Genomic DNA, 15,884 nt, shown 5'->3' with positions numbered 1-15,884 from the left:
ACGGCGTTGTACATAAATGCCATATTCAAGGTGTCTCCTGGTTTTCAGAAGGCATTTCTTATTGTGCAAAGCAATTCCTTGGTAGCCGAAGGGCTCAATTGAAGTCTTTTGCTCAGGAGGCTTCAATCGACCTAACCCACAGGGGCATAGTGCGCGCCATTGGGCACACAAGGAAGGAGCCATGGATACTGCTCTTCCCCCTCTTTAATGGGGGAAGTCTTGGAGATATAATGGAGTGTGTTCCGCCTCCTAAGGGGACCCTCAGTTCCATGCTTGCTGCAGGAAAAGGCAACAGATACAAGAAAAAACAAGTGGCTCCTCATGAAATGGAGCGATACAAGTCTTTGATTTTTCATGCTCCCGAGCTTATCTGTGCCCTTGTGAATACCATGGCCTTTGCACATGCTGAAGGGATCATCCACAATGATTGCCACCCCTGGAATATAATGATAGATTTCACCAAAGAAGGGGTGCCACGGGTAGGCATCATTGACTGGGGTCTTGCATTGAGGGATGGGATTGAGTTCAAACCCACAAATATCGCCAACAAAGCAGAGCACGATCAACGCCCCTGGAGAGCCCCTGAGCTCGCAGATGTAAGGTCCCCTTGTCCATGGAGCAAGGCATCAGATGTCTTCTGGCTGGCTTGGGTGATTGAAAAGTTTACATTATTTTGTGCTGAGTTTGCAGAAATGACCAAAGTGCCGTGGGTGGGTAAAACTGCCATCCACACAAATTTGATTAAGGAATGGACGGCTGCCTATATGACGCCATCAAAGGAAGATAGGAAGACCATGGCAGATTTTGAGGAGCAATTGAAGAATTTGGAAGTGTCACCTGCTGCATGCTTACGTCCACTATCTGAGATGACACCACACTTATTATAAAGCCTCTTGTAAATGATATGTTTTGGTTGGCTATCTATTCCATGACCTGCCTTTAATCGACTGACACTATTTTGGTCCCAATTGTTAAATATTATTTTGATCCCAATTCTCTCTCTCTCTCTCTCTCTCTCTCTCTCTCTCTCTCTCTCTCTCTCTCTGAGTATTTGAAAATAACAAGTTTGCAGTAAATAAACATTGATTTTATAAACTTATACCTAACATCTGAAAATAACTTTAAAGCTATTCCTAAATTAACATTGATTCTATAAACTTAAAGTGTACATACTTTTTCTCAGATGGCTGATAATAATGAAGCCGCAAAGAAGGCATTTGAACGCTTAAAGCAAATCTCGGGCAGTGGCACTGTGAATGATGCGGCACGTATTGCCGGACGCACCTCCAAATGGGCACCGGTCCATGGATTACAGTATGCCCAAGTAAACAAGAATGTGTCCAAAGAGATGGTCAAGAGCATCTGGCCTGACGTCTCCAATGATGCCATAAAAAAAGGGCGCTTGAAGCTGACACAATGTAGTGTTCCTTTAATTATCGAGCATGCGGAGCACATTTTTGTGGATGTCATGGCCCAACCCATGCATCACGGTGACTGTCCCCTCTGGTTTGCTAAAATGCTATATGCACAATTTGTGCAGAATTCAGTTGTAGACTTTAGCTCTCGACCTCCTCATCTACATGTGGAAGACATTCGGAGTGAGTCAATCACTATGCCTCGAGATGAGTTGCAACTGGCCATTCTTGGAGCCTCAATGGAAGTTCATCACACGGTTGATGAGCTTCAAACTCAAATCAACCAAATTAGAGGCACCCAAGGCCCTTAACAGACGGAAGCAGCACCAGAGCGCGGGCAAGCACCTGAAAGTTCAAGCGCTAGAGATATACTAAGAGAGAACAAGCTCTTGAAGAGACACATAACGCAAATGGAGGAGCAAGGCCATGCAAACTCTCCTATGACGGCATTTGAACACCCGAATAGTTTGGAGCAACCACCTCTACATGGGCACGAAAGTGGCAGACCATGCCCTATTTGTTATAGTTTCTTTCACTCATGGTCTGGCCACTACACTGTCCCATGTGGGCACATGTACCACTTGACCTGTCTTTTGCAACACATGGTCAACAGTACTACGTGTGCTTTGTGCGGCAAAGAATTTCACAAAAATTTGTATATATGTTTTAAATTGGGTGCCGACTATGATCGGTTGACCAATGCACGACACATGGACGAGTTAGAGCCGCATTTAAACTTATCTCTCTCTTAAATGCAACCCTGGAATTTAACAAGATTCGGCAACTTTGTTCAAAAGATTTCCAATGCTCTCTCTCTATCTCTCTCTCTCTCTCTCTCTCTCTCTCTCTCTCTCTCGCACACACACAAACACATGCACACAGATTACTTTGGAGTGTGTCAAAACTAACATGATTTCGTATTCTAAGTTTAACATGACATGACTAAAAACCATACTCTCTAAATTGACACTAACATGTTTGATATCCAGTTGTTGCAAGACGGATTACTTTGGAGTGTCTCAAAACTAACATGATTTCGTATTCTAAGTTTAACATGACATGACTAAAAACCATACTCTCTAAATTGATCACCAACATGTTTGATATCCAGTTGTTGCAAGACAGATTACATTGGAGTGTGTCAAAACTAACATGATTTCGTATTCTAAGTTTAACATGACATGACTAAAAACCATTCTCTCTAAAATGTTCACCAACATGTTTGATATCGAGTTGTTGCAAGACAGATTACATTGGAGTGTGTCAAAACTAACATGATTTCGTATTCTAAGTTTAACATGACATGACTAAAAACCATTCTCTCTAAAATGTTCACCAACATGTTTGATATCCAGTTGTTGCAAGACAGATTACATTGGAGTGTGTCAAAACTAACATGATTTCGTATTCTAAGTTTAACATGACATGACTAAAAACCATACTCTCTAAATTGACACTAACATGTTTGATATCCAGTTGTTGCAAGACGGATTACTTTGGAGTGTCTCAAAACTAACATGATTTCGTATTCTAAGTTTAACATGACATGACTAAAAACCATACTCTCTAAATTGATCACCAACATGTTTGATATCCAGTTGTTGCAAGACGGATTACATTGGAGTGTGTCAAAACTAACATGATTTCGTATTCTAAGTTTAACATGACATGACTAAAAACCATTCTCTCTAAAATGTTCACCAACATGTTTGATATCCAGTTGTTGCAAGACGGATTACTTTGGAGTGTCTCAAAACTAACATGATTTCGTATTCTAAGTTTAATTTGACATGACTAAAAACCATACTCTCTAAATTGATCACCAACATGTTTGATATCCAGTTGTTGCAAGACGGATTACATTGGAGTGTGTCAAAACTAACATGATTTCGTATTCTAAGTTTAACATGACAAGACTAAAAACCATTCTCTCTAAAATGTTCACCAACATGTTTGATATCCAGTTGTTGCAAGATGGATTACATTGGAGTGTGTCAACTAACATGATTACATCAAACGTGACGAGCGTCTGCGCGGGTGGCTTTACTAACACCAAAATCGGGTTGCAAGTTTTCTTCTATCTCTTCAATAAAGCACAAGTTATCGCTCGTATGTGGGACATTAGGCTCTACATCTCCATTCTCTTCTGCATCATACTCATCCTGAGTAATGTCATATGTCCACTTAGGCATCTCTTCGTTGTAATCATCTGACTCAATTGACTTCACCAATTTATCATTACAATACATATACACCAACTTCTCAGCTCTATCACTCAATAAACGATTTCTGCTAATAGAATGCACATACTTGTAACTGCTCCAATTACGTTCAGAACTAGAATTTGAAGCACATTGCGCAAGCACTCTCACAGCTAAGCGTCGCAAAGTTGGAACACTTCCCCCATTCAACATCCACCATTTCCAAGCAGGCTGTTCCTTAGCAAGCTTTTGCACAAACTCCAAGGCAAATCTACCTTCTTTCAATTTATACTTGGTTAGCTCAATTACCGCTGTTGCTTGCTCATCTGGACCTTCATAAAATCGCTCCACAACATCATAGAAATCATCGATTACCTCCTCATCTAGGGCATTCACGTCCATATGCCAGTATTCTGGGTCAAGACAATATGCAACACTATGCAATGGACTATGTGCTCCTACCCACCGAGCGCTTACATACTTGGCCAAGATATTTCTCCTTGCTCTGGTGAATGGAGGACTCCAATGCTTGACAACAGTTTTAGTGGGCTCCTCTGGGTTTGCGAGGCTTTCTTGAATGGACCACCACGCCATCCAAACCTTCCCGATATTTGGCAATCTAGAATCCAACTGGCGCAAAGCAAGCATAACTGGCATCATAACATGATAACAATCTGCTGCTTCCTCCCATAAACTACGATCCGATATCAAAGATCGCATGTACCTCACCTTTTCTTTAACCTTTTCGGACTGGTCAACCTCCCACTCAGAGAAGCCAGCACACACAAAGGTTTCCATGACTGCATTCCTATTTCTTAGGAGAGATTGAAGCATATAAAAATTAGTGCAAAATTTGGTTTCACAAGGCAACTTTAGCATAGTTTCCATGCGTTGACGATACATATCTAAAACACGTTGCCGTTTGAGCACAAATTTGACAATCTTACTTGCACTATCGATAATCTCCTTGAACCACTCTGTATCAGCATTTTTGTACCAATCTTGTAACACCAAGTTAAGGCTATGAGTGTTACAACCAAATGTATAGATATTGGAAAATCGAGATTCCAACATATGACCTGCTGCTCGACAATTAGCTGCATTATCCATAATCACTTGAAGTACATTTTCAGACCCAACTTGGTCGATAGCATCACCAATGATATCGGCGATAAATTGACCAGATTTAACTTCCCCGGAGCTATCAACAGCTTTGATAAAGCATTCCCCACGAGGACATACCAACATTACATTTATCAATGGACGTCTTTGGGCATTCGACCAACCATCACTGACAATTGTGCATCCAAACTGATTTGTGGTGTCAATTATGAGTCTTTGAACGCTTTCCCGTGTGTTGTCATAGCACTTGTCAAGTAATTGATTTCGCATGTGGTGATAAGTTGGTGGACAAAACCCAGGTCCATATTCTCCAATCTTCTTCCAAGCCATCTTCCATGAATCTTTCGTGACCATAGACAATGAAGAACCAGTAAAGAAGATCGCTTTCGCTAAAGCAAGTTGAGCATCCTCTAAAGCAGTGGCACGAAAGCTGTCAACTAGATTAGTTTGTCTGGTACGAGACATACCCACCTGAAACTCAGGAGATTCATCCATCGGTATTGAGACATCTGGACCTTGGGTGTCATTTTGGCAAGTAGTATGTGTTGGAGTCACTCCTTGGTTGGAGATCCCTCCACTTGATGCTGCCAAATTCGGCGATTGGTGATTTCTTGCACAGAGATTGGGCCTCTTGTTTTGTGATACTTGTTTACTTATCAAAGCTCTAAGGCGCTTTGCAGCATCATCAGCTCCTGCACCCTTGCATTTACCTCCGGGATTTTTTGTGTTAGTGCCAAGCAAATGCTCCCTTATTCTGGGAGCACCCCCAGATTTTACCAAGCCACAAAAATTACACTTCCATTCGACAAATCTAGAAAGATTGGAAGCGAATTGCCATTCAGGTCCCGGTGATTTTCCTCCGCTCCTCCTCTTGCCACTTTGAGACGCAACATTCAAAGTTTGTGCTGTCATATCTCGTTGCAAGGAAACTCCACTAGTTTCTAATGGTCTGTTGCTTCATTGGGTTGATGTGCCGCAATTAGAAGCAACCATTGTAACACCTAAACAACAATCATGCAAGATTTGAGATCCAAAACAGCCTGAGTAAAACTAAAATATGCAATTATAAAGTCTAAAACCCACTTCTTGCCAATGCAACCGAACGTTTGGTGAGATGCATTTGAGGCAATCCATCCCTAAATAGAGATGATGTCCCGAACATCTCACCACCTATATCCTCCTCTAGAGAAGCTCCTACCCAGACCAAATGGCACTCGAGTAGACCACCCAAGAGGAGGTATTGCTAGTCGACCTAAAGAAATCAAACGTTTGGTGAGATGCATTTGAGACAATCCATCCCTAAATAGAGATGATGTCCCGAACATCTCACCACCTATATCCTCCTCTAGAGAAGCTTCTACCCAGACCAAATGGCACTCGAGTAGACCACCCAAGAGGAGGTATTGCTAGTCGACCTAAAGAAACCAAACGTTTGGTGAGATGCATTTGAGGCAATCCATCCCTAGATAGAGATGATGTCCCGAACATCTCACCACCTATACCCTCCTCTAGGGAAGCTCCTACCCAGACCAATTGGCACTCGAGTAGACCACCCAAGAGGAGACATTGCTAGTCCACGTAACAAATACGATAAACCATTTACAATCAAAATCTTATAAAATACAAAATATTATTAACAAGCTTCAAACAAAAATCCAGAATATTTATACTCACCTCTTGTGTCTTTTAGCCTGAGGTGAGCCACCCAAGTGCTTTGGTAAAGTACATTTGGAAGTGAGGGGAAACCCTTTATATAGGTCCCTCCAAAACGGCAAAGTTTTTGGCGCAAAAAAAGGCCCGCCGGGCTAGATAAGCAGCCCGCCGGGCTAAATAGTGGCCCGCCGGGCCAAGCTAGTAGCCCGCCGGGAAAACCGGGATAGCAAGTTTCTCCCGGTTGTGTGAATATCTATGATATTAACAAGTGTGTGAGAGTGTTATTAACTAGTGTTATTACCACTTCGCGGTTAACGTGATCACGTGAATGAAATCCCTGGTCAGGATGCAAGAGAGTGTCCTACTTGTGGAGAGGCAAGATATAGAGCAGATCTCAAAACTTTGGACGTGCCTCGTAAGGTTCTGTGACATTTTTCCATAACCCCTCGCATCCAACATATGTTCAAGTGCAAATCCATTACAGAGCTCATGTCATGGCATTCCTCCCATCGATCAACCGATGGCAAGTGGAGAACTCCCGCAGACACTCTTGTGTGGAAGCATATTGAAGACACATGGCCAAGCTTCAAGGAAGAACCTAGGAGCTTGATACTTGGATTGGGTATGGACGGTGTGAACCCATTTAGACTCAAAATCACCTCTTACAGTGTATGGCCAGTGATATTGGTGAATTATAATCTTCCACCCTCTATGGCGATTAAGAAAGGACATGTTATGTTATCCCTTCTAATTCCAGGGAAACATAAAGTCAAAAATCCTGATGTTTATTTGGAGCCTTTGATTGACGAGCTAGAGATACTTTGGAGAGGTATCGAGGTGCATGATGTGAGGAGGATGTGAGCAGGCCTCCCTCGTCATCACGAGACTTCAACTGCAAAGCAATCTTGATGTGGACGATGCATGACTTTCCAGGCTATGGTGAGTGTTCAGGTAAGCATTGCACTTCTAATTATGAGTAGGCAAAGGATGTGGCACCCTAAACCCACCTTCAACTCTTAATTGCGTCTATTGTTCAGGTCTCACTACATTGGGTTACCATGCATGTCCTGTTTGTGGTCCTTCGCTTGTTGCCTCACGGGCAGACGCATTGAATAAGGTCATCTATGAGAATCACCATCGATTTCTCCCACCTCATCATCCTAGATATGTTGCCCCTTGGAATGAAGTCCTCCCACAATCACTCACAGCAGCGGGAGATTGGATGAGAATTTGGGACGGTTCTACGACTCCTCCACCACTTGGCATGAGCCGGTAAGGCTTTGTAACTATTGTGTGCTATATTGGCAAGAAATAAAGATTGCCCGCTAACACCAGCTTTTGTTTAGATACTCCATCTTTTATCGTTTACCATATTGGTCCCACCTCAAGATCAATCACCTGCTTGATCCCATGCATATCTTCAAGAATGTGGCATCTACCATTTGGGAACATTTGAATGGGACATGAGATTCCGTAGGCATAAGGGAGGATCTACGTACCACAGGGAGGATGCGTGAAGCTTGGCCACAAGAGAGACCAAATGGGCGTGTTTCTTTACCTCGTGCACCGTGGAGGTTATCAAAGCTAGAGATGGTCGCGGTGAAGCGTGCTATTACTACAATCCGTACTCCCACTGGATGCATGAGGTGTTTGAAGGGGGCCTTTACAAAGAGCAAGAAAAGAGGTGTAGAGCAATTATATGGCTTGAAATCTCATGATTGGCACAAGATGCTCCAATTAAGTATTTTATGTGCATAATATCTTTTTTCTTTCAAATTTGTGAGTGAATTAGAAGAAACTAATCAACCATTCCTCGTGTGTTTAGTTCATACTACCTGCTAGCATTTCTTGTAGTGCATCGAAGGACGTGAAAGATTGTATTTACAAGATGGGCGAGCTTGTGAGATACTTTACGTGATACAAAATGTGATGCGTATCAATGCTCCATGCAAGGTGTTCATATTGCTAATATGGTGTACTTTTTCATTTCTAGGTATGTGAGCTCAAAGGAAATAATTCCCACCACGCTTGAGAATGCTCGAGTTATGTCAGTGGAGGTGGTTTGTTTACTGGAAGAGACATTTCCACGTTCTATTCTCACAAGCCAACTACATCTCATAGTGCATTTGGTGGATGAGATTGCTATATGCGGTACTATACATGCACGATGGTTGTTCTTCCTTGAGCGCTTCATGAAGACCTTGAAGGGTTTCGTGAGACAAAATGCAAGACCCGAAGGTAGCATGGCCGAGGGTTGGTTGATACAAGAGTCACTTGTATATATTTTTGAGTTTCTTGTTGATGTGGATAGCTCTCTCCCACGACTATGGAGAGATGATGAAGACCTAAGGATGACCTCTGCCTCAAGGGAAAGGACGCAACAAAGTAATAGACACGGAGTTGCTTAATAATATCAACCTCTATTGCGTGCTTAATAGTGATGTGATGAAAAGATGGGTGACAAGATACGAGGATGCAAAGGCAAGAAGACAAGAAGAAAGGGCCCTCTTTCGTATACACCACGGATCTCGTGTGCCATACCCTCAGTATCTAAGAGCACTTCCAAAGGATATTCATGTGGATTGGCTACTTGACGAAATGGAGAAAGCAGAGAAAGACGAGGGGATGCATATCACAATGGAAGAATGGGAGTATGCTAGGGGATGCATGAGTAAGGTCGATATATAGAATGTTATGCATAAGTTAGGAGCTTTCAATAATTTAGATTGCTTATTTAATTGATTTTGTCTTGGTGTAGTACACTATGTTCAATGCTATATGGTGTCAGGGCAAGCATTTTCGAACACAACGGATTGATGATAAGAGAAACGCACAAGATTGCAGCGTCATTGCTAGCTTTGAGGGAGCCAATGGAGCCATGGATGATTATTGTGGCATAATCCAAGATATTATTAAGCTTGACTTTCGACGCTTCTTTGTGTATGTTTTGGATGTAAAGTGGTTTAAGGACGTGGTGGAAAGAGGCCCTAATGCAATAATCAAACGCCATGCAAGTGGCTTTGTAACTATTGACTCCACAAAGTTTTGGCAAAGTAAGAAGGACACACTAGTACTACCGCAACAATGTGAACAGGTACTGTACACACATATAAAAGTACTCACTTTTAAATATTTGATACCTTCGATGCAAGGAAAATAACATGATTGTATTTGTGTCTGAATTAGGTTGTCTATCAACCAATGGGATAATAACAGATGGTGGCATGTCATACCTATTATGCCACGTTCCAAAGTGATGTATAGTACATTTACGAATATGGAGCGTATGGTGGATGATCATGGCCATGGAGGTGATGATGACCGTGATACGAGAGAGGAGGATGATCATGAGATAGGAGATACAGATATTGAGGCCATTACCCGTGAGGACGAGCCTACCATTGGTGATGCTGATTTCGATGAGCACATGAGTAGCACAAGTAGTAGTGGGTTGAATGTATTTGTAGATCTAAACACTTGTTTGGATTTTGAAGTAGATAGTTTGGCAAGGGTTGATCTCATTGAGGATGAGATTGAACCGTAGCCCATCATTGATATTGGCTAAACTATTTTACATATTGTCTCATTCTCCTCACCTCACTTATTTTTTGTATATGTGGGTTTGCAAAAAAGCATTGATGTTTTTGTTAAAATTATGTGCTTTGGTAATCATGGGTAATTTTTGGAAAGCAGTGATGTACATTTACCAGCCTACACGAAAATCTCACTTCTTATACTCTCTGTTTTGCGTCTAAATACGCGTCTAATTCTCAGTGTAGACGAACTAATAGACGCCCTTATACACGGGTAAATAGATGCTCTAATACACGCAAAAATAAACGCGCTGTTAGACGCAGTGTTAGATTTTTAGTGTAGACGTCCCAATAGACGCGTCAATACACGCGTAAATACACGTGCTATTAGACGCGTTTTAGACGTGCCCGTAATTTCTCTATTCAAGCAACGCCTATAGACACGCCCGCTATTTTACGCGTCTATCAAGCGCGTCTATAGTTGCTTTGTGTTGTTGTGCCTTTCTAACCTCACATATGACTCTGTGTATTGTCTGTGATCCATTGGACATAGGTTTTTTCTCCTCTAACCTTATTACTGTCTTTATATACCACCATAGAAGTAATTATTTCATTGGATTGACATCATAGATTCTACCTCCATGAGCAGTTGTCTTTTGGAAGGCACATCATGCTTGCCAATGAGATCGTTCCATGCCCTGTGTAGACCATATCACTAAACTTCCTTCATTTGCAAAGTAAGGACATTGAGCATGCAATATATGCTACATCAATAAACAACATAATCATAGTTAGTCTCGAATATCATATAAATTAATTGTAATGTCACACTTATTATAATGTCACACTTATTGTAATGACACACTTACCATGTAATGTGTTATACTACTTGAAGTCCAGGCTTCAACAACTGATGCATAGAATATACCAATCACCACCTAAAAACATCAAAAAACTAGAAACACTTAGATACATCACTATCTCCATTGAGTACAATTAATGCCTACAAGAAAACTCACATAAAATTTCATGATTACTAACACATATGTGTAACTTAACACCAACTCTAATACATATTATTATTATTAACCAACAATAATCACATATTATCATTATTAACCAACAGTAAAATATATCTTACTATTAACTTTATTATTTACGAATAGTAATGCACATAACCAGCAGGAAAACATAACTTATAGAACTCAATTAAAGATAACTTATACAACTCAATTAAACATAACCAACATCAAACATTGCTAACCTCCATTTTTTGTTCTTTGTTGCTTCTCTGTGTTGTCTCTTTGTTCTCTGTTGCTTCTCTGTGTTGTCTCTCTGTTGCTTCTCTGTGTTGGCTCTGTGTTGTCTCTTCTCTGTGTCTCTCTGTGATAGCAAGATTAATGAAGAGGAAAATGGTTTGTTGGCTCCAAGAAAATGGCACCAAAAAATCAAATCATTCTTCATTCTCTAGCTTTGTAGTGAACAAGTGGAATAGAACAGGAGGGAAATACAAACTGTTTGGAGATGGAGGAAAATACGAACCGTTTGGCAATTTTAAAAGTAGAAAAAGAAATGACCTAAAGAGAAGAAGAAGAGAAAATTTGTAATACACTATTTTCTTAAACAATAGACCTAAACACATTCTAAAAATCTTAAAAAATGTCTATTCTCTTTAAATCTCTAAAAAAAAACATAAAAACGCACCAGAATGTAGATAAAGGACGGATCTATGTACTTGTAAAAAGAAATTATGAAATACAAAGTACAAATCAAGCTATTCCATTTTAAAGATAAAATCCTTCTGGAATCACAAAACGATTGTTTCTTCAGTCATAAATGAATTTGGGCATTCAAGAATGTCATATCTTTTGAGATTTTTAAAACCAGCTCAAATAAAAAAATAGTTTTTGAGATATTCGAGTTCTAAGCAAGTCTGGTACAGTTCTTAGATAGTCAATAAAATAATAAGTGAATCTATTATAAAACTAATATTTTGAGATGTACAAGATTCAAAAAGAGAAGAAAGAGGAGCAATATTATAACATTATTTTTACACTTTTCCTTGATTTCATGGAAGAGAGAGAAAGCCCTTAGAGGGTTATTTTATGAGTCCAAATTTTTCTTAATGTCATGGTCTATAGTGGTGTGACTCACTCACAATCGACCAACCAACGGATCTTAGACATAACTTTCTCTCTCTCACACTCTCTTACACACACATTTTCTCTCTCTCCCATACTCTCACACACACATGCACTCTCTCTCCTTCACACACACTTCCCCTCTCATACACACAACTTTGTCTCATCTTTCTCACACATACACACACCTATCTCTCTCTCAAGCACACAAAGATCTCTCCCGGTATCTCCACACACAAACTCTCTCACACAAAGACCTCTTTCGGTCTCAAACACACAAAGATATCTCTCGGTCTCTCTACATACAAACTCTCTCTCACACACACACTCTCATATATATATATATATATATATATATATGTATGTATATATATATATATATACACACACGCGCAAACACAGAACTTTGACTCATCTTTCTCACATACACACATACAAATTGTATATATATATATATATATATACACACACGCGCAAACACAGAACTTTGACTCATCTTTCTCACATAAACACAGAACGCGCATCTATCTCTCTCTCTCGCGCGCTTTCTCTCAAATTGAAAATTGATATACTCTCCCTCAAATTGAAAATTGATATACTCTCTCTCAAATCCATATTTATCGGTCTCACACCCACACAGAGATGAAGTCCCGTTGAGCGGTGAACTTTGGTATATCACGCAACTCAGATGCAAGTCCCGTTCACTGCACTTTACTCAATTTTGTAGAAAGGGCCTGGTTTATAAATGACTTGGCCAAAAGTTAAAATGACTTCCATGCCCAGTCACGGGCTTTCATCAGACACATTGATTACGTAGCAAAAAGAACCAACCTGTCATTATGTGATGGTCTGCAAGCGATCCATGAATCCTTTGTAAAATCTCTTATTTAAAAACACTCAAATAGCTATTTTGTTCATAACATTATGTCATGGTGTCTGTAATTAGCGATCCATGATTCCTAATTTGTAAAACATCTTATATAGTGTATTGACGTGAATACAATATGAGCTAACTATTGAAAGGCTGGGGCTCTTCAATGCTGATTCTAATGCTAGAAATAGAGCAAAGAGAGGCGGACCTCGGTATAATGGTGACGATGAGGCTTTCTTCACTTGTCAAATTCAAGCGACCTACGATGGGATCAAGAGATGCAAGCCGGAGAGACATGTGGATCTGGTTGGCGATGGTAGAATTACTCACAAACTGTGGGAGTATTGAGAAAGAGCCTGCATATTCTGCACATCCAAGAGTAGTGAGCTCATCTGCAGTTGGCAAGTTGACAAACACATCAAACCTAGCTTCCATGTCCCGTGCCTCTACTTGAATCCCCTCAAACACAAGAGTTTCATGGCTACTACCCCTTGATGATGCTTCTTTTAATAAGCTTGATTTTGCCTGAACTGGCCTCATCACCACTAAAGAGCATGGTTGAGAGAGAATCTCCCCTTGTCTGCACAAATTGGCTCCCTCCGGGAGCACTGCTGGGCCATGGCTTAGAGGCTCGGGTACTGCATTCACCCATGGACTATGCACTTGTTCATAGGTATAACCAAGCTTTGCACTGTCAAGAGAGTCTCTCACCCTCACATGAACAAGCCGAGCATCCTCGTTGTAGAAGGAGAATCCAGAGTCTAAGTAGTCAGGGTCATCAATGTCTGTGTTGTTTGGGTTTAAGGTTTTCCACACATCCCACAGCCTGTCGAGGTTGGCATGATGGGCGTAGAAGACAGGGTCCCTTGCAGCTGCATAGAGAGAGCCCATGTCTCTCCATCCTACAGCACGCCTGTTGCCAACCCATGAATGGACTGTGTTGTGGGGAGAGAACTCCACTGTGCCATGGCCAGTAGACTGCTCTCCCAAGCGAAGGGGCTGGCCAAAGAAGCCATACTGGGTGCTGCCACCAGTGATCATCACAAAGTACATGAAGTGTGCATTCTCTCTTAACTGTTCGGCAGCGGGGCGGTCGGTTTGGTTGTAGTAGTTGAGGTCGACGACGGCCGGCGGCGCATGGGCAGGCTCCCTGATGATATCAAAAAGCTCGGGGTGATCGACGTACATGCTAGGCATGGTAGAGGTGGAAGGGCTGTCGTAGTGCCAGAACGGCAAGGTGAAGGTGTCGTCGTCGAGCAGTCTGGCGAGGATGCGCTCATGGAAGTAGAGGTACCAGCGGTGGAAGGAGAAGAAGAGCCAGGAGACGTGCACCTGGTAGTACACCGACGTGTTGGGCTGCAGGTACACCATGTTGCAGTAGGCGCAGTGGATGTTGGCTTGCTGGCGGAAGGAGCGCGGATCATCATCCGGCAAAGCCCTCATGAGCTCGTAACCTCTGATGAGCTTCTGCACATAATCTTCACCCAAGGTGTGTGCAGATCGGCGCACATGAAGCGTTTGCGGCGCAGTTTGGTTTAGATGGAACTCGATTGCTGACTGATTAGACTGCGGCGCACAGCAGTTGAAGGGGTGCTCGGCTGCAGGAAGGTTGAAGGGAAGGTGGCAAGTGGCAAGATCCGGCGGCGGAATGGGCTGGCATACAATAAAATGAAGGAATGGCTGCACGAGGATCCCCACAATAAGAAGAAAGCTTCTAGCAAAGAAGAAACTCCTGTGCAGCGGCCATGTAAAAGGAGAAGCCATAGCTGGCTGGCTGCTGCTTCTTCTTCTGTTCCCACTGCGGCGGAGGAGGCGCTTATTAACATTTGGTCTGTAGTGTGTTGTGCGTGTAGGGTCCAAGTATTAAATTCAAGCGGAACAGGAAAATCGTGGGAATTTCGAATGGTTAACATTTGACACGTTTTGAAGCAAGCTCCATCGCATTAAATCCTTCACAAAAGCCATCATCAGTTATTTCAAATTTCCTCTATTTTTCTCTATAATTGCTTGCTACTACCCTACGATTCACTATCCAAATATTTCCTCTCTTTCTTGCTACAATTCACACGTGTTTTGTTTTAGAACTTCTAAAAACAAAAGGTTGTTTAATATTCCAAAAGTTATACTTAAAATATTCTTTTGCAGCTTTGAATGATGTTGTTTCCATTATGTTTGTAAAATGGATCCGTCTCTCCATCCCTCTATGGATCCCTCTATGGATAATTGGGGGATGCCTAATTACCACTATGGTTAAAGCATGGCATATGAATTTAGGGATGGCTTAAACTAAGTGTTAAATTTAATGCTTATGTGTTGTTATATAAATTTAGTAGGTATTGCTAATGTGTAATGTATTTCAATGGACAGCATGTATAAGCCAGTGAGATTGATGATTCTCGTGCTCGTAAGCCATTAAGGAAAATTTGGGCTCATTTTTGGGCCCTCTAAGGAATGCCACATTATCAAAAATGGGCCATGGTAAATTTTTTTGTAAATCAACTCTAATTTTTTCGGAGGTTGAATATATAGAATCTACTCTTCAAGATCTTTCCATTGATGTATAACATGATGGGGTTTGGACATGACCCATGGAGAATATGTACAAAAAGTAGGTTCAAAAGTGATGATGTGGACCGTTTACGGTAGACTTTAAAGTTGATTTTGAGGAAAATGTTATATCTTGAGCTTAGCAACTCCAAATGTTTCGTAGTTTGAAATTATAAGATCTACTTTTCATGATCTTTCTAATGATATGTCATATGATGGGGTTCTAATCATGATCTTTCTAATGATATGTCATATGATGGGGTTTTAACATGAGGTAAGAAATGTTCACCGCGCGGCCCCCATTTTCCCCCCATTTTCAAGGCAAAGATGGCAAAAAATATCTTAGAGCGCCCAAAAATGAGCTTAAAATTTTCCTAATGCGGTATCGCTAGGACATGATG

General features: G+C 41.3%; 1 protein-coding gene across 1 annotated transcript; it reads right to left on the bottom strand.

Annotated features, from left to right (window-relative positions):
• Nucleotides 1–12,926: 12,926 nt before the first annotated feature.
• On the bottom strand, nt 12,927–14,729 carry LOC147611945 (aureusidin synthase-like). The gene has a single exon (XM_086783807.1). The coding sequence runs from the start codon at nt 14,698–14,700 to the stop codon at nt 13,075–13,077; it is 1,626 nt and encodes a 541-aa protein (XP_086639933.1). The 5' UTR covers nt 14,701–14,729; the 3' UTR covers nt 12,927–13,074.
• Nucleotides 14,730–15,884: the final 1,155 nt, after the last annotated feature.

This window comes from Cibotium barometz, chromosome 46 (genome assembly GCF_041138505.1).
Source record: "Cibotium barometz isolate CiBa-2024 chromosome 46, ASM4113850v1, whole genome shotgun sequence".
NCBI lineage: Eukaryota > Viridiplantae > Streptophyta > Polypodiopsida > Cyatheales > Cibotiaceae > Cibotium > Cibotium barometz.
Note: the sequence above shows the minus strand (reverse complement) of the source record. Positions and strands in the feature narration are given on the sequence as shown.